The following is a 19,877-nucleotide window of genomic DNA, read 5'->3' as shown; positions in this document are numbered from 1 at the left end:
TTAGCAGTCTCAGGATGAGAGAGAACCCTTTATGAGAAGCCTCTTCACCTAGTACAGACAGAATTCACTTCCTTTCCACCTCTCCAGTACAGACAGAAATCGATTCCATAGTCCATATCCCTCTTCCCTCCTCAACCCTTAGATAGTAGTTCCACCCATTCCACCTCCCTGTCCTCCTCCCTGACAGACAAGGGAAGATATTTCTCCCAGTTGGTGGGAATAATTCTCAGGTTCATAGGGCAAAGGCTGCCCCAGAGACAGAGGCACTGGTGTTGAGAAGCTGCAGTTCTTCCGGAATGGCGTGTCCAGAGTCTTGATGCTACTGACACCCTGGAGGAAGGCCAGAATGAGGACAGATCCCGCTCTGCGCCAAGCCAGAACAGAACAGCCTCTTCCCCCTCCTTGTTTTCCCCTACTCCTAACACCCTCACACACCGGTAGCTGTGGTGCCCTCTGTATCCAGAAGGTTTCAGGTTGCTCCCGACGGTAGTCGTGAGGCTGGAAGGGAAAGATACTGAAAAACTCTTGGTTTGAAGCTCCCTCTCTTAACCTCTGCTGCTCCCCCACAGCCCATTAGAGCCCAGCCGTACAAGCGCGGTGGGATAAGTTCTCACCTTGGTTGGGGCAGGAGGCCCGGCTTGCACCAGCTCCTTTCGGTAGTCATGGTGTGTCACAGACTCGACCTCAAACTGCTTCCTTGTGGCTTCCTGCTCTGCCTGCACCTCTTTACTGTATAGTCCTGGGGGCGTCAAAGCCATTCTTCCCTGATTTTTGTCTTCCCTGCCTCCCCTTTACCCTTTGCCCAGCCTCTCACCAGATCTGGTGGCGCAGGAGCATCTCCAGCATGGCTTCACGCTTTCCTGTAGGAGGGCAGGGAGTGGAGAGAGTGGGAGAGTCTGGTTAACAAGCAGGCCCAAAGAAACAAATGTGAGAAAAGAAGGAAAATCATGGGGCTTTACCCTTGTACCCATTAAACAATCCATAGTCCCACTAGAAATTCCTTCCTCTCTTTTATCTCTGATTGCTCATTCTGGCCCATTCTCTCATGCTTCACACCTCGAGTTGGCTGATAGCAGTTTCGCGGGGGCTGGTATGAGTCTTTCTGAGTGGTGCTGAAGGACATGGGTGACTGTAGCTGCAGGGTCAGCAGTCCCTGGTGTCCATGTCGGAAGAAGAAACTCTCAGAGCCATCCTGCATGCTTGGGACTTGATCCAGGTGGTTGGTGGCTCTCTGTGGGCCCCAAGTTGAGTGACCAGGATGTCCTTTATGGCACCCACCCTCATCATAAACTACTGCCTCCCCCAGGAAATTGGGGACAGTCTTCAGGAAAAGGGAGCAGGTCAAAACCTTAATACCTCCTCCTCCCAGTTGTAGAGAAGGCTGTGGCCCCGTGGCAATGTTTCATTGGGAACCTTACACTTCCCTTCAACCTCAGGGGTCTTCCAATGCCCTCGGGCACCAGGTTCTGAGACTTGCAAAAATTTCCAGGGTTGTTTCCGAGGTTCCCAGTGGCAGTAGTGATTCCAGGAGGCATAATTAGGGACCATATCTGCGTGGGGGGTTCTGAAACTTGGAAGATTGTGGCGGCTGGGCTCACGGTCATGGCCACAGCCTGGACCAGGCCCAGAGTCAGTAGCAGGACCAGGGCCAGAATCAGGACCAGTGTCTTGATCAGAGCCATGGCAGGGACCAGAACTGGAGCCAAGAACAGGGCCAGGACTAGAGCTAAGGTCTTTTGTAGTACAGGGATCCTGAGCAATATGGGAAACATAGATAGGCTCAATGCCAAGTTTCCCATGGCCAATGCTGTGGGTAAAGCTGGCTTCAGTGCAGGGATCCCCCAGAAGACTGTCAGAGGAGTGGTTCATGAGAAGGTTCGGCTCAGAGTGGCACGCTGGGGTCTTTGCAGATAACACAGTCGCTTTGTCGGCGGAGGAGGCTGCAGCTGCTGTAGTTGCGGCTGCCAGGGCCGATATAGGATGCCCATCCGAAGAAAATGGTTCTGAAGTGGACCCTAGTCCTTCAGTGCCAGGCTGTACATCTAAAGATCTGAAAGAAAGCGAATGCGACAAAGTTGTCAAAAGCGGTGTTAAGTCCGCTGACCTTTCTCGTCCCCTTACACCAGCCGCCAAAGCTGCCGCTCTCACCGACATCTCGATCCCTTGGTAGACTGCGCGGTCTCCATCTTCGGTCTCCAGCTACCGGGTTGCCATAGAGACGGCAAATAATTCCAGGAGACTGCGCAGGACTCGAGTTGGGCGGAAGTGTTGGGTGGGGGTGGAGACAAATTCTCTGCGGGGCGGAAGTCTTAAACCTGGGGAAGTCTAGGAAGTTTGCTTTCCGTTCAGACTCCGTTCCGCCTCAGCCCAGCTCTTAAGGTTCCGCTAGTCTAGGGTTCTGCCTTCTACACTTAAGCATGATTCTGAGGCTTTCTAAGGTGGTTCTTTGTGTTGGAGACAAGCACAGGGCTGTAGTATCAGTGTACTTGTGTAGGGGCAACAGTAACTTACCCGCAGTTCATTCTAAAAAATGGGGTGGGGCAGGGAGTCTTTTAAAAGTTTAAGGTTTAAAATACATCAGACAACTAAAAAGCAAAATGGTGAGACATGGGGATCAAAGAGTGGCAGCCTTTTTTTTTTTTTTTTTTTGGTGTGATTACTTCTCCTTCAGTAAAAGACCCTCACGTTGGCCATCCTCCTCCCAGACCACCCTAGAACTTGTCTTGGCATCTGAATAAGGGCCAGGATTGAGTGTCTCACCCCTGGGTTTCAGTCTTTCCCTACTCATATAGGCTTATTTCTATTGCTATTTTTCTAGAAGCTTGACCCAGGTGGACCATTTGTCATGAGGACCCACAAATCTATAGGCAAATGCTTCTTTCACTACAGGATGGGCCTCCTTAATGTCTCTCACTCAGACCATAGTCAAGACCATAATCTTTTTTTTTTTTTTTTTTTTTTTTAAGATTGTATTTTTAAGTAATCTCCACACCCAATGTGGGGCTCGAACTCAAGCCCAAGATCAAGAGTTGCATGCTCCAACAACTGAGCCAGCCAGGTACCACAGGATCATTATCTTTAATGTTTTCTTTTCTATTTGTGAGATAAATCTTTATATATTTAAAACAGTGATCCAAAATTGAGGGAGAACAAGTTTATTAGCATCATAGGGTTCCTTTTCCCCCACCCTCCAAGAATCCAGGTCTCAGGTTCTTGGTCAGTTGGAAGTTCAACCTGGAGGCCACTGGAGCTGTCGGCCCCCAAGTACATGAATGTGCAGATGATACACGGACTGTGAGCCCAGCTTCCCATCATTGATCACTGAAATGGAGCTTGGGGTTAGGGGGTCAGGATCACGGGAAAGGTCAAAGAATAAAGATCATATTGAAGGGTAGGTATGAGAATTCATAGGCAAGGGGCTCAATGGCCAAAAGTGACTCACCAAGTCGGTATCCATCTCCCAGCCCCTCAGCCTTTGCTGTCTTCTTAGCCACAAGGAGAAGATGTCCTAGAAGCTAGAGGGAAAGGGAGGGAGATGGGTGGCTTCATTCACAGGGAGCAAAACCTCTAGCTGAGTCCAGGGTTCCCCCCAAAGCCAAACCTTGGCTCTATTCTTCCCACCTGCTGGTCTTCTTCTTCAGCCTGGCTAATCCGAGGAATGGGCTTCTTAGGAATGACCAGGAAGTGCACAGGAGCCTGAGGGGCCACATCACGGAATACGAGACACTGGAAGCAGTGAAAGGCCAGAGGCCACTTCATTACTTCAACAGGCTGATGGTACCTATTAAATTCCCAAGGGGATGGGTCCTAAGGGCACCCCACCTGCTGGTCCTCATACAAAATGTCAGCTGGGAGGCTTCGATCCAGGATCCGGGAGAAGATAGTTGGGGCTGCTCCCTGAGGAGCTGCCTGCTGGGCCTTCGACACTTCATTTCCATCGGTCACACCTGCAGCTCCTCGGACCTGAAGGTGGGTCAGACATACCCAAGGGAGGGGGTTGACAATACCTCTCCTATATAGTCAGGAGCTGGCAGAGGCCGGACTCTGATAATCATTAACTTCACCCTTCTAAGAACCTATTAGTGGCTCCCATCCTAAGGAAAATTTCCTCAATTTCAGAGTGTCAGCAGTAGAGAGTAGGGTCAGATAGTGCTGAGCCTAGTTAGATACAATACAGGATTCGGTACTGCAATTGATTCCTGTTCCTAAAGTGTCTAGTAAATTTAGCACTGTTCAGGAGAAAGGACACAGGATGAGAACTGGAAACTTAAGATTTGGTTCCTCTTTTATCACGGAATTACCTTAGATAAATCCCTCCTCTTGGCTTCAAATATAAAGTTTTCTGCATCATCTTTTAAGACCATTGGAGCTCTTTCCCTGTACTCAAGCCCTGTTACTAAGTTTCCACTTATTTCCATTACTTGTTATCTAATCTCTAAGGTATTTTACCTGTTTTATTCAGGTTTTCACACAATTTCCCTCTTTGACACAAACATGTCTTGGTGTTACATCTGAGCTCTTTTGTGAACTTTAACTCCAGTTCCTTGAATCAGTGAAAGGAAGAGTTAAGTGAATTCAGCAACGACAGCCGCAGGGGACTGAGGGTAGGGATGCCCGTTTCCGGGGGCTCAGAGAAGGCTCAAGTCAGTGCTGTCACACTATGGGAGAAAGAGTTGGGATGAACCTGACCCCTCTGATAAATGGGGAAGATGAGAGATTAACACTTGTGTTCAGAAGGCCAGGGGTCTGAAGCGGGCAGGAGACTGGCTCCGAGAAGACAAACCTCACTTCCTGCAGGGGGCACTCAGGAGGCTGCCCGGAACAGGCGTTCGGTTTTAGGAGGCAGCAGCCAACGCACCGACCCTGTCGCAACCCGGGCGCCCGAGCCACCGCCGAGAGGCTGCTGCCGACTACCAGCCCGACCTCGCCAAGCGGCCTTGGAGCTTGCGCCTCCAGGAGAGGCAGCATTCCCTGCCAGACGCTCGGGCTCCGTCCCCGCGAGGCCAATGGGCTGCACGCGCCTGGGGGAGAACGCCGGCCCCGGAGGGCAGCAGAGCCCGCGGGACGCCCTCCGCGCCCCCGCGGCCGCTCCTCACCTGCGCCCCCCGCGGCCCCACCAGCGCTACAGCCCCACGCGCCACGCGCAGCCCGGCGGCCACCACCAGGGCCGCCGCCATCTTGCCCTCAGCCGCCGAATCTCTCCTCCGGCCAGCAGGCAGGCCCGGCCGTCGCCCGAGGTGGGGGCCGCCACGGAGCCGGCAAACGACGGCCATTGGCTCCGCTGGAGGCCGCGAGCGAGCCCTGCTATCCCATTGGCCGCGCTCCTGGGCTCCTCTTGAGGTCCTTTGGACCAGAGGGTGGTGTCATTCACTCCACTGGCTCCGCCGCCACGGTGGAGGCGGAATCTTTTCATCCCATTGGCTGCTTCTGCCAGCTCGTGGGCTAGTTTTCCACTTCATTGGCTTCGACTTCTGGTCAGAGTGAAAGTTCCTTTGCCATTGGGCTCCCTAAGTGTTTCCCCAAGAGACTTTCTCACTCCATTGGAAGGATTAAGAGACGTGGGATTTAACTCCGTTTGGCTCTGCTGCACAACATTGGTGCGGCACCGAGCCCTCTGACATCGTAGACCCTCTCCCCGCATTGGTCAGGAGGAGGGCGGGTTCTGAGGGCACTCGGCGCTGGCTGGCTCCGGGAATCACCGCAACCCCTGGAGGCCAAGGTTTTAGGAGTCCCGGAAGAAGGGGGCGGGAATGCCTGCCATGTGAGGCTGAAGGTGAACTGAGACCGGTCCTTTTATCTTTTTTTTTTTTTTTCTTGTAATTTCTTGTCAAGTTCGCTAGCATACACTGTATATACACAGTGTGCTATTGGCTTCGGGAGTGGATTCCCATGATTCATTGCTTACATACAATACCCAGTGCTCATCCCAAGTGCCCTCCTCAATGCCAGTGATGGCCATTCCCACTTCCACCCCCAACCCCCATCAACCCTCAGTTCTCTGTATTTAACTGGAGGGATAAGATAGCCAGCGTTTTCCCCACGAGGGCATTTCAGACCCTTGAGCGTTTCAAAGATTTTTAACTTACTCATCTAAGGGCAGTCCCTTGTTTATGTTCCTGTGTGCATACTCCAACATTGAAGATTCTGCAGTTCGTTTTCAGAACTTTTTTTTTTTTTTTTGCTTTCTTCTTCCTCTTCTTCTCCTCCTCCTCCTCTTCTTCCTCCTCCTCCCCCTCCCCTCACCTCTCCCTCCCCGTCCCCTCCCCCTCCCTCCTCCTCCTCCTCCTCTTCTTCTTTTTAACGGGAGGCGGTGATAGTGACCTGTCTTTGCACACGACTAACAAGCAAAGGAGTAGGTATCCAATGTTCTTTTCTAATCAGAAATGGTGTATGAAACAGCCTCGTACCTGGTATTTTCAGTTAGTCGGGTTTGAGGGACAACAGGAGTGTGTCATTGCTGGGTGAGAAGTATATTTCATTTTGTTGGAATATATATTTTTGACCTAAGGAACAGGGGTCACAAAATGCTAATATACTTACCCAACCAAGGTTTAGCCTGACAGTTAACACTTAGGAGAAAAGCCACCACTGTATCTTTAGGTGGTTTTTGTTGTTGTTGTTGTTGTTGTTTTAGCACATCAGTGATTGTGGAATGAATAACATTTGGTGTTTCATTTCCGTTCATTATATAAAGTACATATGTATTGGATGTATATTCCTATTCTGCCCCTTACAATCAATTTTCCATATTATTACATAGTCTATGTAAACATACTTTGTAATGTCTGCATATTATTTCCTTGAATGAGTTTATTACAGTAACCATTCCTTTACTGTTGACTATTTAATTCGTTTCGGTGAATGGTCATTATGGCACTAATTGCATATCACCAGTCAAGAAGAACTCTACTTCTGGAGATAGGAATAATCTTTTGTATAGCCATATTATTGTTAGAAAGGCCTTTTTCCTCCAATGGGCAGACATTTGACCCTGTAATTTCCCCTAGGAGTTCTAGCAGTCCAGATTGCATTCCTTCCTTTGGAAGGACAGATAGCTTCCCCAAATGTGGGGAAATGTAGACTGACTGGCCTTTTCTCTGTGCCCTAGAGGCTGTATGCAGTTCTCGTGGTGCCTCTGAGACAGCAGCAACCCCTAGAGCTGCTCTGGAGAAGTTCAAGAGATAAAAAGAGCTGGGATCTAGGAAGAGGAAGGAAACCAGCCAGGCAGGGTAGGTGACTACAAAGCACTTTGAAACTGGTTATTTCTTTAGGTTCTCAGGGAGAGCAAGTGGCACAGAGATTATTCCTCTTTTATAGATCCAGAAACTGAGGCCCAGAGAGGGAAAGTGATGATATGCCTAGGATCACAGAGCCAATTAGTGCCAGAATCTCCCACTCCTCATAAAAATAATTTATGATTCACTGATTTTGGCCCCTGGCCTACAGTTTTTACTCCAAACTTTGTGATCCCTGGCAGCTGTTCTCACCTGAGAGCTGCAGCTCTCTGTAGGTTCTGACCACTGTCTCCTATACTTCGATCCCTACCACTACATCTGCTACTGCACCTTATTAGAGCGTTCTAGTCCTTTGACTGTTCCTTTATTTAATCTGTCAGTTGCTTCCTGGCTTCACTTTCTTTCCATTTGTACGGTCAGCTCTCTCCATATCCTCAAGCCTTCTTTTTTGCTTTATTTTCCTGATCATCCTCCCTGATACCTTCCATCACCAACCATCAATCTATTTTGTTTCTCTCTTCCTCTTTAACTAGATTCCTGCTTTCAGCTGTCCCTGAATCCTCAACTATCCACTGATCAGGTTTTTCTCCAGTTCCCCACCTTAGCCTTCCCACACCTTCGCCTCTGTCTTCCCATCTCCTACTCCCCACTCTTATCCCTCTCCTCCCCCGCCAGCAACTGACCTTGTCTCCTACTTCGCAGGGGAACTTCAAGATCCTCCTCCCTGCAGCTCAGGGAAGTCCCCATCCTTTTCTTTCTTCCTTCCTCTTGGTCTTAGGAAGCGGTGTTTCTCCTGTCTAGAACAAATCCCTTCACCTCTGCCCTGACCTCATTCCCTCCCTCCATCTTTGGCATCTTGTCTCACCAGGTATCTCTGTTTTTCTTCTGCATCTTCAAAATCTTTTTCTCTGCTGGTCCCTTCCTTTTTTCCCTCCTAAAAAAATGCTTCCTTGACTGCACATCTCCCTCTGGATATTGTCTGACTTCTCTCCTGCTCTTTTCATCCAAGCTTCTTAAAGAAACTCTTTCAAACTTACCACTTGGTTTCTACCTCCACTGCATCACTGAAACTACATTATCTGAAGACCTTCTAATTGTAAGATCCAATGGACACTTTTCAGTCTTTATCCTACTGGAGTCCCCAACTGCATCTAACATCAGTGTTTCCTCTATCCTTCTTAAACCCCCCTCCCTCCTTGGCTTCCTTGAAGCCACTCTCCTTCTGATGCCAGAGCTAGCAGCTTGAGTGTGGGTGTGGTGGAGGCAGATGCTTTGATCCAGCCTCTCTCCTGTGTGGTGCCCTCTCTTGTTCCCAACAGGTACCAACTCTAAGGTCCTAGGGTGTTTGTCACTGGGCTGGGTTCTGTCCACCCCATACAGAAGCAGGCCAGATTCCAGTGGCTTCCGCTTTCTTTATTGCTGATTCGAGCCAGGCTCAGAGAGGCTTGCGCCAGGTGTTGACAGCGTCTGTCCCTGGAGGAGGGAAAAGCAGAGGTGAAAGGGTCAGGTATGGGGGTCAAACTTAGGGCCAGGCCACAGGCTGTGTGGGCCAGGGAGCCCAGGAGGTCTGGGGTGGGTGCTGGGATGGCCGGAGGGCCCCTGTGTCTGTAAAGCTTCAGAGTCAGAATTCTGACGATGGCTTCTCAGAGGGTAGGCATCTCTGCAAAAGGCACACAGTCTGCTCCTGGGGTTGGAGACCGGTGCAAGTGTGGGACGCAGGCGCTGAGAGGGTGAGGTAGTCCTGGATGGGATGACTGAGGGTGGGAGCACCTTCCTGCCTGGCCTTCTGACTATGGTCCTGGAATGGTCCCGTTCCAGGTTGCCCCCTGCCCCCTTACCGTGAGGCCTCCCTCCTCGTCGCCGGGTCTCCTCAGTCTCAAAGAAAGTCTCATGTTCCTCCCAGCGCCGGTCACAGGCCGCACAGAGGAAATTAGACTCAAAGCAGTTGCAGCAACAGCCTAGGGCAAGGGGGAAGCCAAGACAAGTATAGGGAATTGGCGCTTTCCCACGGGCTGACTACGTTCTCCTCTCTTCCTCACCAACCACAAACCCAAGTTTCTCCTACCAGTTCCCCCATCCTCATCCCCAAACCATGTGCATCCTACCCATGCCCACCCCTGTGCTCCCCTCACCCTAGAAATTACCTTTCACCCGGCAGGAATGGGACCCAGTAGCTGCATGGTCTTCATGGCTGTGTTTGCAGCGACATTGGGCCCTCCAGGCCTTAGGGTCAAAGGCAGCTCGTCTTTTAAGCCAGAACTCACCCACCTCCTCTGGGCGTGATGGGATAAAGCAGAACATGAGGCAGCGGCACTGGCCCACATTGCAGGGCACAGATATGTCTGTGGGAATGGGGATGGATGGGAGGATTAGACTGGCACCTAATAGGGCCTGGCCTTCCTGTGCCAGTCCCCCTCTCCCATACCAATACACACACGCTTTCTCTCATACATCCCAACACATGGCCCGAGTATAGTTTTCCCTCCCCATGGACAGGGGCTGGTCAGTTCTCCCTACCTGAGACGATCTGGTGCTCTCTCAACAAGTGTCCACAAAAGCATTTGGATTCGTCTCCAATTTGGAAACAGTCCCATAGATAATGGGGGCAGCGCCAGCCAATGTGGAGACCTGAGTGTGGAGGGATTAACAGGGAAGAGTGAGAAGGAAAAATAGTCTAAGCCCCCACCCCCTCCCCCCAGCCGCTGTGGTCTCACCTCTTCCCCGGTGTATTCACTCCACCCATGATCTCCACCCTTTGAGACATTTTCCCCATCAGATTTTCTCAGTATCCCACAAGTGTTTCAGCTCCTTTCCCACCCCAGGATCTACTCCATTTCTGTTAGCCTGTCAGAAATGACTGAAGACAGTCTTCAGTTTCTGAAGTGGTTTCCGATCAGGAAGATTCGAAATGAAATTTTGCTTGAAGACGAACACGAATCTTGCTGAGTTCCCTGTGGCTGTTAAGATTCTCATTTCCTCCCCTTCCCACATTAGAGCCTCACTTTGTTTTGTTTCCTTGAAGTGTCTAAGTTGAGGGAGAGGGAAGATGATTGGCCAGGTATAGAATAGATGGTGAGGACTGGCACCTAAGAAAATGTGGTTGTTAAAGGCACCAGAAGAGGAGGAGGAGGTTGGGCAGCTCTGGGACCAGGAGGAGGGTTTTCCTCACTTTTCCAGTTTGGCACCTTCCTATTTCCCTTTATGTTCCTGGTGTTCCTGAACTGATGCTATCTATGAACTTGAGAAGGGCTGCCTATAGTTTTCTAAGAATCAGGAGAAAGGGGTAGGCCAGAAGTCATGAGTGGTGAAGACCAAGAAACAGAAGCTTGTGAGGCTAGGAAGTATCCCTGAGAATAGGCACCAGCAAGATGCCACAACCCTTGAGAGCCTGGTTTCAGTAGTGGGATCTGAAATTGGCTTCATGGTCAATCTCACTACAAGGCAAGGGTGGAGCCATTTAAATGTGGGAGAACCAGAGAGCACATTCCACTCAGATTTTCTCACCCTTCATGAAACCTGAGACTACGCCAACTTCTAGGCAAGAATCCTGTATGAGTCCTTATGGAGTGGGACCTTCAGCTATGGGACTCATTCCCATTTAAAGGCTACAATGAAGTGTCACCTCCACCAAACAGTTGTCCCTGACTTCGTCTGCCTGTCTAGGGGCTCCTCCTCTTTGTTTCTCTGACTCCTTTGCTACTCCTCTCACAGTACAATGCATTATAATAGTGGACTTTTCACTTGTATGCCTCTTAGACTGTAGGTTTTCACCTATATTTCTGGTCCTCGTACAAGGCCTGGCCCAGAATAGGTGCTGAGAGAGCACAGACAGCTTGACTGACTAAATGAATCAGCAAATTCCTTCAGGACAGAAGAGAGACCCAGTATTCTAGGCTTAACACTGAAGTTCCATAAGGAGGGTGGGAAAGAGTTAGTGTCTTCTGGTCTTTGACTCTGGCCAGGGCCACAATCCACAATTCTGTGCCTGATTGTCAGTCTAGTTTTTCTTGCCTTACCCATGATCTTTCAGGGTCTAAAGCCTATCCAGGCGTGGCTTTTGGCTTTGCTACTTCTGTCTCGATCCTGACAGCCTGAAGTGTCAGTGCCCCATTATAGCAGTGAGGCTTTGTTGAAAGGGCAGGGTATATAGGCAGAGTCACAATGGAAGTGAGTGGGGGCCAGGATTCCACTAGTGGAATTCTGAACTCTGTCCAGAGCAGCAGGATACACTCGGTGAACAGATGAGAGGTGGAGGTGAACAAGGGTCAGTGCCCACATATCAAGGTCCCGCTTGAAAGCCTGGGAGAGTCAAGTGTAAGCACTGATATGGGAGTCAGTGCCCCGCCTTTAGATGAAGCAGACTAGAGTTTAAACAGAGACTGGCAACTATACCTCAGACTCCATTATAAGTGCCAGTGCCCTTAAAGCAGGACAATTGACATCAGGCTATATAGTCCAGACTGGGACCCTCTACTCTCTGCTCTGATTCCAAACTGTCTTTCTGTTATAAGTGGACAAGGACTGGTAGGGAGAGGAGACATTATCTGGAATGCCATTTTGATGGTGTACCAGGTGGTTCTAGGTAGTTTCACCTTAAGAATCTGTGCTCCAAGCATTTTCACCGCAAACATTGCCACTGCATGATTAATTGGCCATAGGCAATTTTGCCACGAAAGATAAAATCACAAAAGAATAAAAGGACATTCATTAAAGAGGGCATAGTTAAACATGGAAAATGGATATCAAAATTAAATATGACCTTATTGCAAAATCCAAATATTTGAATTTAAAATGCATAGTGTAGATTCATGGCCATGCTGTGTAAATAACTGATTTTATGTTGTGGATTGTACCCTAAGCACTTGTCTTCAAAGTCTTTCATTCATAGCATTACACAATTTTTTTTTTTTTTTTGCTTGTTGACTCGTCTCCTTGTTCAGCATCTCACTTTTTCTTTTTTTGCTAAAATTTCCTCCTTCACTAAGAGAGGTATCAATTTCCAAATACTAGGATGCATATTTGCCACTGAGCTGTGTATTGTGTTGTGAAAGCCTCCTACACTGTTGTTTGCTCCTGGCATATTGTCACATATCCATTGATAGACATTCCAAAGTTATATGGGAAATGTGAGCTCAAAACTCTGCCACAGTGTAGACCGTTATGAAGACTAAGATTTATACAATATATATATTATATAATATATATATAATATATAATATATAATATATATATATATATAATAATAATATATATATATTATATATACACATAAATGGGAGCACTGTGTCAGTGGAGAAATGAAACCAAACTGCCAAACAGTAGATAAAACAACAAACTGTCAAACCAAACTGTCAACTAGTTATTTTTTTTTAATCTTTTATGGCAAATTGCCTTATGGTCAATTAACTTTGCAGAATAATATTTGTGGCAAAGAGGTCTACGGCACAGATGCTCACTGTGAAAATACCAGGCAAGGTACAACACAGTCAATTCCATGGTCACATACTCACATTTGCATGATAACATCTCTTTTTGCTTAGAATATCTCCATACAACATATGTCTTTTCATGAAGGATGCCTCTAGTCCAGACTTCTCTCTTGAGCTTCAGACCCATACAGCCAGTTGTCTACTGGACCCTTTTACCAGCATGTTCCACAAGCACTTCAAATGCAGTAAATTCAATTCTTCCTTCCGAACCTCACCCTCATCCTTTGTCCTCTGTTCATCCAACATGTACTTATGCATCTACTCTGTTTTAGGCATTCGTGAATGGCATCATCATCTAATCAGTCTCTTAAGCCAAACACCTAGATGTCATTCCAGGCATGTCCTTCTTTCTTATCCTACACATCCAAAGATCCAAAGGTCAGTTTTGTCTTCTCAGCGTTTCTTGAATCTACTTCATCCACCTATACCCATTCACTTCTTACCCAGACTATTACCAGGGCCAAATGTAGTCTTCCTATGTCCAGTCGTATCTTTCTCCAGTCTATGCTACTGACACAGTGGTCTTTCAAAAACACAAATCTGGTCGTGTTGTTGTCCCATTTAAAATCTTGCAGTGACTCTCACGTGCCCTTAGGATATAGTCCCAACTCTTGGCCTTTGCCACAGAAATGCCTGTACAATTCTCCCGGTCCAGAGCTGACCTCTGTCCAACATTGCTTGCAGTTTCCTCCTGGTGCCTTGCCCTGCATGTCTCACCTTACCTCACTTTTTACTTGGCCACCTCTTTTTACTCATCTTACAGATTTCAGCTGAGAAGTCATCCCTTCCAAGGCTTATTCCCTGAGCCCCCAAGATTGGGTGCCTCTTATCTCTGCTCATGCAGCACTCTGGGCTAACCTTAGTCACAGCAATTATTAGAATGAATTACAATTATCCTTTTACTTTTTGGTGTCTCTCATTAGAGTACAAATTATTTGAGGGATTTTGTTTTTGAAATCCCACCAACCACTACCTCCACATCTAGCTCAATGCCTGACACATAGTTGGTGCTCAATAAATGCTGAATAAATAAAAGAAAAACTTACACTTGCTCTTTCTCTACACAGAACATATATGGATTCTCTAGAGACCCAAATGACATCATTGTGACTTTCTTGGCCCGGGGTGGAGGGGGAAGGGGCCCTGCATGAGAATGAGGAAAGCAAATTGCATGGAGGAGGGAGAAGGACATAGAATTACCTGGCTGTCTTTCTATCTTAGGCCCATCTAGTCTCAACATAACTCTCTTCCTATCATAAGGGGAAAGGAAGTATGAAAGACAAAAATAAATACAGTGATGTCTATCTAATTCAGTCTAGGAACCCCAGAATCTGCAGAGTGGGTCAGGGTGGCCTTCTTTCTGAAGGTATTCCCTGTAGACATGAAGTTCAGCAACACAGGTACACATGCTCACACACCGGATGGCATATGTATACCTAGCACATCTGCACACCCTTTATATGCCGACTAGATAAGCTAGCAAGCCACTAATGGGGCTGTGAAAAGTACTAATTCTGGGCTGAGACTTGGAATTGACAGGGCTGGGAGGTACAACTCTCCTTTTTGGTGGAGAGACTCATGGCTTTTGGGTACCAGGTGACTCTCGGTCTGGCATGCAGGGTGACAGCCTTTTAATGGAGTTCAACCAAGGGGACCAAGGCCTTTTGCCATGTCAGAGCACCAAGTCTCCTGGACTATCCAAGGTCTGGGCCATCTCTGCTTTAAGGTCTGTTTGGTGTAGGCTATTAGAGCCCTAGATGTGGGGTCGGCCTGTGGCCCTGCTTTTTTTTTTTTTTTAAACAACTTCATTTTAGCTGCCTGTCCCTACCTGGGTTTTATATGAATATCTTCACTTTTTTCCTGCACCCATGCCATCCACTTTGGCCCACCTGCCTGCTCCACTCCAATATTTCAGGCAGGCAGCATTGCCATTTCTACAAGGAGCAGCTCTCCATTGTTCAGGGCAGGTTCCCTGATATAGTTGGATTGGAGGTTGGCCATGGGCCTGTCACAGGCCTCTCAAGGGCTTCCTGGGCTCACCTGTCTGGATGGCATTCAGGGTTGCATTCTTCTCCCATTGGAAAAGATAATTTGCCTGAGCACTGAACTTCTTTCTGTGCATTGCCTTAGCCACTTCCACCATTTCTGTCTGCTGAGCGGGGACCTCTGGTTGGACCACATAACCTGGGAAGGGAGAGGCTGAGTAACCAAAGGGAAGTAAGGAGTCCCTAAAACTAAAAGACGGGGCCAGGTCAAAGAGTAACCCAATCCCCTCTTATTGGGACAGGTGTAAGAGAGTGATGAGAATGGGGAAAAGTCCACAAAAGACTCTGAATAGCCAAAGTAATGTTGAAAAAGAAAACCAAAGCTGGAGGCATCACAATCCCGGACTTTAGCCTCTACTACAAAGCTGTAATCATCAAGACAGTATGGTATTGGCACAGACACATAGACTAATGGAATAGAATAGAGAACCCAGAATTGGACCCACAAATATATGGCCAACTAATCTTTGATAAAGCAGGGAAGCATATGCAATGGAAAAAGCCTCTTTAGCAAATGGTGCTGGGAGAACTGGACGGCAATATGCAGAAGAATGAAACTAGACCACTTTCTTACACCATATACAAAGATAAATTCAAAATGGATGAAAGACCTAAGTGTGAGACAGGAAACCATCAAAATCCTAGAAGAGAAAACAGGCAACAACCTCTTTGACCTCAGCCACAGCAACTTCTTACTTGACATGTTTCTGAAGGCAAGGGAAATAAAAGCAAAAATGAACTATTGGGACCTCATCAAGATAAAAAGATTCTTCAAAAAAAATTTTAAGTTCACTTATTTTTGAGAGAGAGAGACAGAGAGAGAGAGAGAGCAGGGGAGGGGCAGAGAGAAGGGGGGGGGACACAGAATTTGAAGCAGGCTCCAGGTTCTGTGCTGTCAGCACAGAGCCTGATGCAGGGCTCAAACTCATGAACTGTGAGATGACGACCTGAGCCGAAGTCAGATGCTTAACTGACTGAGCCACCCAGGAGCTCCAAAGATAAAAAGCTTCTTCACAACAAAGGAAACAATCAACAAAACTAAAAGGCAACCAATGGAATGGAAGAAGATATTTGCAGATGACATATCAGATAAAGGATGAGTGTCCAAAATCTATTAAGAACTTAATGAACCCAACACCTGGAAAACAAATAATCCAGTGAAGAAATGGGCAGAAGACATGCAAAGACACTTTTCCAAGGAAGACATCTGAATGGCTGACAGACACATGAAAAGATGTTCAATGCCACTCATCATCAGGGAAATACAAATCAAAACCACATTGAGATACCATCTCACACTGGTCAGAGTAGCTAAAATTAACAATTCAGGGAATAATAGATGCTGGAGAGGACGTGGAGAAAGGGAAACCCTTTTGCATTGTTGGTGGGAATGCAAACTGATGCAGCCGCTCTGGAAAACAGTGTGGAGGTTCCTCAAAAAATTAAAAATAAAATTACCCTATGACCCAGCAATTGCACTACTAGGAATTTATCCAAAAGATACAGGAGTGCTGATTCATAGGGGCACATGTGCCCCATGTACCCCAATGTTTATAGCAGCGCTTTCAACAAATTACGGAAAGCCAAATTATGGAAAGAGCCCAAATGTCCATCAACTGATGAATGGATAAAGAAGATGTGGTTTGCATCGGGCTCTGTGCTGACAGCTCAGAGCCTGGAGCCTGCTTCACAGTCTGGGTCTCCCTCTCTCTCTGCCCCTCCCCCACTCATGCTGCCTCTGTCTCTCAAAAATAAACATTAAAAAATTAAAAAAAAAAAAAGAAGATGTGGTTTATATATACAATGGAATACTACTTGGCAATGAGAAAGAATGAAATCCTGCCATTTGCAACAACTTGGATGGAACTGGAGGGTATTATGCTAAAAAATAAGTCAGTCAGAGAAAGACAGATATCCTATGTTTTCACTCATATGTGGAACTTGAAGAGCTTAACAGAAGACCATGGGGGAAGGGAAAGAAAAAAATAGTTACAAACAGAGAGGGAGGCAAACCAAAAGAGACTCTAAAATACAGAGAACAAACTAAGGGTTGATGGGGTGGGGGGCTAGGGGGCAGGGAAAATGGGTGATGGGCATTGAGGATGGCACTTGCTGGGATGAGCACTGGGTGTTGTATATAAGTGATGAACCACGGGAATCTACTCTCTAAGCCAAGAGTGCACTGTGTACACTGTATGTTAACTAATTTGACAATAAATTATATATATAATGGGGAATGGGGAAAAGTGCAGGCACAATTACGGCTAACTCCTTTCTTCCCCTTCTTCTTGCCCAGCTGGTGTCCAGGCTGAGCTGTGTGTGCGGTACTGTCAGTGGCATCCACCTGCTCCTTGTCCTCTCCTTCCCCTTCCTTCTCCTTTGCAGATGTGTCCAGGTGGACCTGGGCTGAAGGGCCTGAAAGGGAGTGCTTTTGAAGGATCTCAGACTCAGAGATCTGGGTAGACCTCCCTGTCTGTGAGACCTCACTGGAGGAATACTCAGAGAGGTCTTCCTTCAGAGTATTAGAGGAAGGTACAGTGATACGGCCTTGTGATGAGGTATGAAAAGAAAGGTGTTTCTCTGGGACCTTAAACATGTGAGTCTCCAATAGGGTCTCAGGGATAGGGGTTTCCAAAGGGATCTCAGAGACAGAGTATCCTGAAGAGGTCTCAGGGATGGAAGGCTCCAAAAGGGTTTCAGAGGTGTGGATCTCTAAAGGGGCCTGGGAAGCAGATGGTGTCCTATGAGATTCAGAGGTGTGGGGCTCTAAGGGGGTCTCAGGGATTGCCAAAGGGGTTTCAGAGGTGTGGGTCTCTAAAAGGGCCTGGGAAGCAGATGGTGTCCTATGAGATTCAGAGGTGTGGGGCTCTAAAGGGATCTCAGAGGTGTGGGGCTCTAACGGGGTCTCAGGGATGGAAGTCTCAAAGGATGTTTCAGGGCCAGGGGGCTCCTGTGAGTCCTTGGCAGAGGGGTCCTTTGAAGAGGGGTGTTCCTCTGCATCCATGGCGGTTTGAGGCTCTTCTGTGACCTCGTCTGCTTCCATCTAGTGGTAGAATAAGGTACAGGCTTCATTAGGTTGGGATTGGAGGTTGGAGGGTCTGCAAGTCAGAGTTCACGGGGGGATTATGGAATTAGGATAAAGTTTTCTGTGCACCTGAGATGTAAAGGGGAAGCAAGATGAACTTTGGGTCAGGGTATGGTGCCAAGAGGTTCACCTGTGTGCCTAGATGCCATGTGGCATGTAGCTATGGGTTGTGAGGGAGCTTAAAGATAGAAAGGCTGAAGCAGTCAGACTCCCATCAGTAGATGGTAGCAGAGGACCATGCCCCAGGAAGAGCCTGAACATAGCAGCTTGGCTAGTCCAAGAGCAGGGCCTGAGCCTTAGGACCAGGATGTTCAGGCAGTGGAGTTCTAGAGACTGGGATACTACCAAGCCAAGGTGGGGGTTTGCTCTTAAGAGTGCAGGACAATGTCATGATGCATTAGGCAGGGCCCTGACTGCAGCCTGTTTTGTCTAGGGATCATAATCAAGCCTCCCTTGATGTCATTCATGTCCAAGGCTTCAATTACTTCCGGCTGGTATGCTGATGATTTCTAAATCCATAATTCCAGCTCAGACCTCTTTAAATCCCTGTACTTCACACTCAAACCCAATTGCTTGCTGGACATTGCTAAATGGATGTCCCACAGGGCATCAAAACTGAACTCTGGAAATTATTTTAGTCTTATCCTTTCCTCTCAGCCCTCATCTTCAAATAGGCACCAAGAACTGTGTTTCCTGTCTTCTAAATACTGTATTCCCAAAATCCATTCTCTCCTTTCTTTCCCCTCCAATTCTGTTCAAGTTCTCCTAGTTTTCTACCTGGATTATGTAATAACTTTGCCCCTCTGCGACTTTCCCCAGCACATCAATCTACTCAGCCATTCTTTCATTGATTTATGTAACTTATACTTAAATTTTTTTTAACTTTTTTTTTTTTTTTTTTGAGACACAGAGCATGAGCAGGGGAGGAACAGAGAGAGGGAGACACAGAATCCAAAGCAGGCTCCAGGCTCTGAGCTGTCAGCACCAAGCCCGACATGGGGCTCAAACCCACGAACCGTGAGGTCATGACCTGAGCTGGAGTTGGAAGATTAACTGACTGAGCCACCCAGGTGCCCCTGTAAACTTATACTTTTTAAAGAGCCCAATCTTACACTTTCACCCAGGCACTGTGCTAAGTAAGCACTGGACTCTGAAAATCTGGGAAGGTGGACCAGGTTAACCCAATGACAATACAGATGAGTTGATGTTGTGCTGGGGTAAGCTCAGGATGCTGTGGGGAGTGAGGTGTGACTAATTTATCTTGGAGGGATGTCTAAAAGAAGTCAGCCCTCCTTAATGACCCACTGGAGATCGTTCTAAAATGCAAGCCTAACAATGCTGTTCCTTTGCTTGAAAACACTCAGTTGTCTCAGCTTAAAGATTAACTCCAAATTTCTGGACCTGACAATTCAAGGCCTGTCATTACTTGCAACACTGCCTAACTTTTCCAGCCTTAACTTTCTGTGCTCCCTACTTTCCCCCTCATGCTCCAGATGGATTCATTACTTGTATTCATTAGTCTTTCCAAAGGGGAAGCTTGGGACAAGAAGTAGTGAGAGAGGTAGGTTAGGAAGATGAGGGTGGAGAATCAGTCGGTGGGAGGAGAGGTAAGAGAAAAAGAAGGGGAAAGACGGAACTGGGTGGAGAAACGTGGTGGACGGGGAGGGTAAGGATGAAAAGTAGAGAATGGGAGAGGGTTGGACCAAGGTGGGAAGGGACAGAATATGTTAGGAGGGGAACGAGATGAGGACTTGGAGGAAGAGCCATTGGAGAAACTACATACCTCTGGGCCTGTCTTGGCTGTTACAAGTCCTTAGGTCAGGATCTCGTCTTAAGCTGGGAAGGGGAAATGTTAGCGAGGGATGGAAGGCTCTTGGATGAGACCTGGCTGTACTTGCTATGTAATGAGAGGCCTTGCCTTCAAGTCTACGACTTGGCGAGGGGACTTGGACACCTGTAGAAATTCGCAAAGGAGCTCTGGCCAGATCTGGGGAGGGGGACTTGGGGAGGGACGAGGGGTTCC

The 19,877-nt window shown here is 47.7% G+C and overlaps 3 protein-coding genes across 8 annotated transcripts; all 3 read right to left on the bottom strand.

Moving 5' to 3' along the window:
* Nucleotides 1–9: 9 nt before the first annotated feature.
* Nucleotides 10–2,863, bottom strand: SPAG8 (sperm associated antigen 8). 4 transcript variants are annotated; one of them, XM_058694959.1, is made up of 7 exons: nt 2,149–2,856; nt 1,357–2,050; nt 1,057–1,231; nt 815–860; nt 615–729; nt 436–498; nt 10–330 (listed from the first exon to the last, which is right to left on the bottom strand). In XM_058694959.1, the coding sequence occupies exons 1-7, from the start codon at nt 2,184–2,186 to the stop codon at nt 139–141; spliced, it is 1,323 nt and encodes a 440-aa protein (XP_058550942.1). In that variant the 5' UTR covers nt 2,187–2,856; the 3' UTR covers nt 10–138. The 4 variants fall into 4 exon arrangements, with proteins under 4 accessions (XP_058550942.1, XP_058550943.1, XP_058550941.1 ...); XM_058694961.1 differs by having other exon boundaries at nt 216–330; nt 436–514; nt 2,149–2,857; XM_058694960.1 differs by having other exon boundaries at nt 10–498; nt 2,153–2,863.
* A 276-nt stretch (nt 2,864–3,139) lies between these two features.
* On the bottom strand, nt 3,140–5,340 carry HINT2 (histidine triad nucleotide binding protein 2). 2 transcript variants are annotated; one of them, XM_058694948.1, is made up of 5 exons: nt 5,097–5,340; nt 3,823–3,963; nt 3,622–3,726; nt 3,443–3,515; nt 3,140–3,332 (listed from the first exon to the last, which is right to left on the bottom strand). In XM_058694948.1, exons 1-5 carry the CDS (start codon nt 5,271–5,273, stop codon nt 3,319–3,321), a joined length of 510 nt encoding a protein of 169 aa, XP_058550931.1. In that variant the 5' UTR covers nt 5,274–5,340; the 3' UTR covers nt 3,140–3,318. The 2 variants fall into 2 exon arrangements, with proteins under 2 accessions (XP_058550931.1, XP_058550930.1); XM_058694947.1 differs by having other exon boundaries at nt 3,140–3,321; nt 5,097–5,333.
* Nucleotides 5,341–8,633: 3,293 nt separating this feature from the next.
* On the bottom strand, nt 8,634–19,751 carry FAM221B (family with sequence similarity 221 member B). 2 transcript variants are annotated; one of them, XM_058694945.1, is made up of 7 exons: nt 19,638–19,751; nt 17,032–17,812; nt 14,765–14,908; nt 9,753–9,863; nt 9,380–9,577; nt 9,074–9,193; nt 8,634–8,708 (listed from the first exon to the last, which is right to left on the bottom strand). In XM_058694945.1, exons 2-7 carry the CDS (start codon nt 17,810–17,812, stop codon nt 8,671–8,673), a joined length of 1,392 nt encoding a protein of 463 aa, XP_058550928.1. In that variant the 5' UTR covers nt 19,638–19,751; the 3' UTR covers nt 8,634–8,670. The 2 variants fall into 2 exon arrangements, with proteins under 2 accessions (XP_058550928.1, XP_058550929.1); XM_058694946.1 differs by lacking the exon at nt 14,765–14,908.
* Between the last annotated feature and the right edge of the window lie 126 nt (nt 19,752–19,877).

The sequence above is a fragment of the Neofelis nebulosa genome, chromosome 12 (assembly GCF_028018385.1).
Source record: "Neofelis nebulosa isolate mNeoNeb1 chromosome 12, mNeoNeb1.pri, whole genome shotgun sequence".
Classification (NCBI taxonomy): domain Eukaryota; kingdom Metazoa; phylum Chordata; class Mammalia; order Carnivora; family Felidae; genus Neofelis; species Neofelis nebulosa.
The sequence above is the reverse complement of the archived record's forward strand: the minus strand, read 5'-3'. Positions and strand labels throughout refer to the sequence as shown.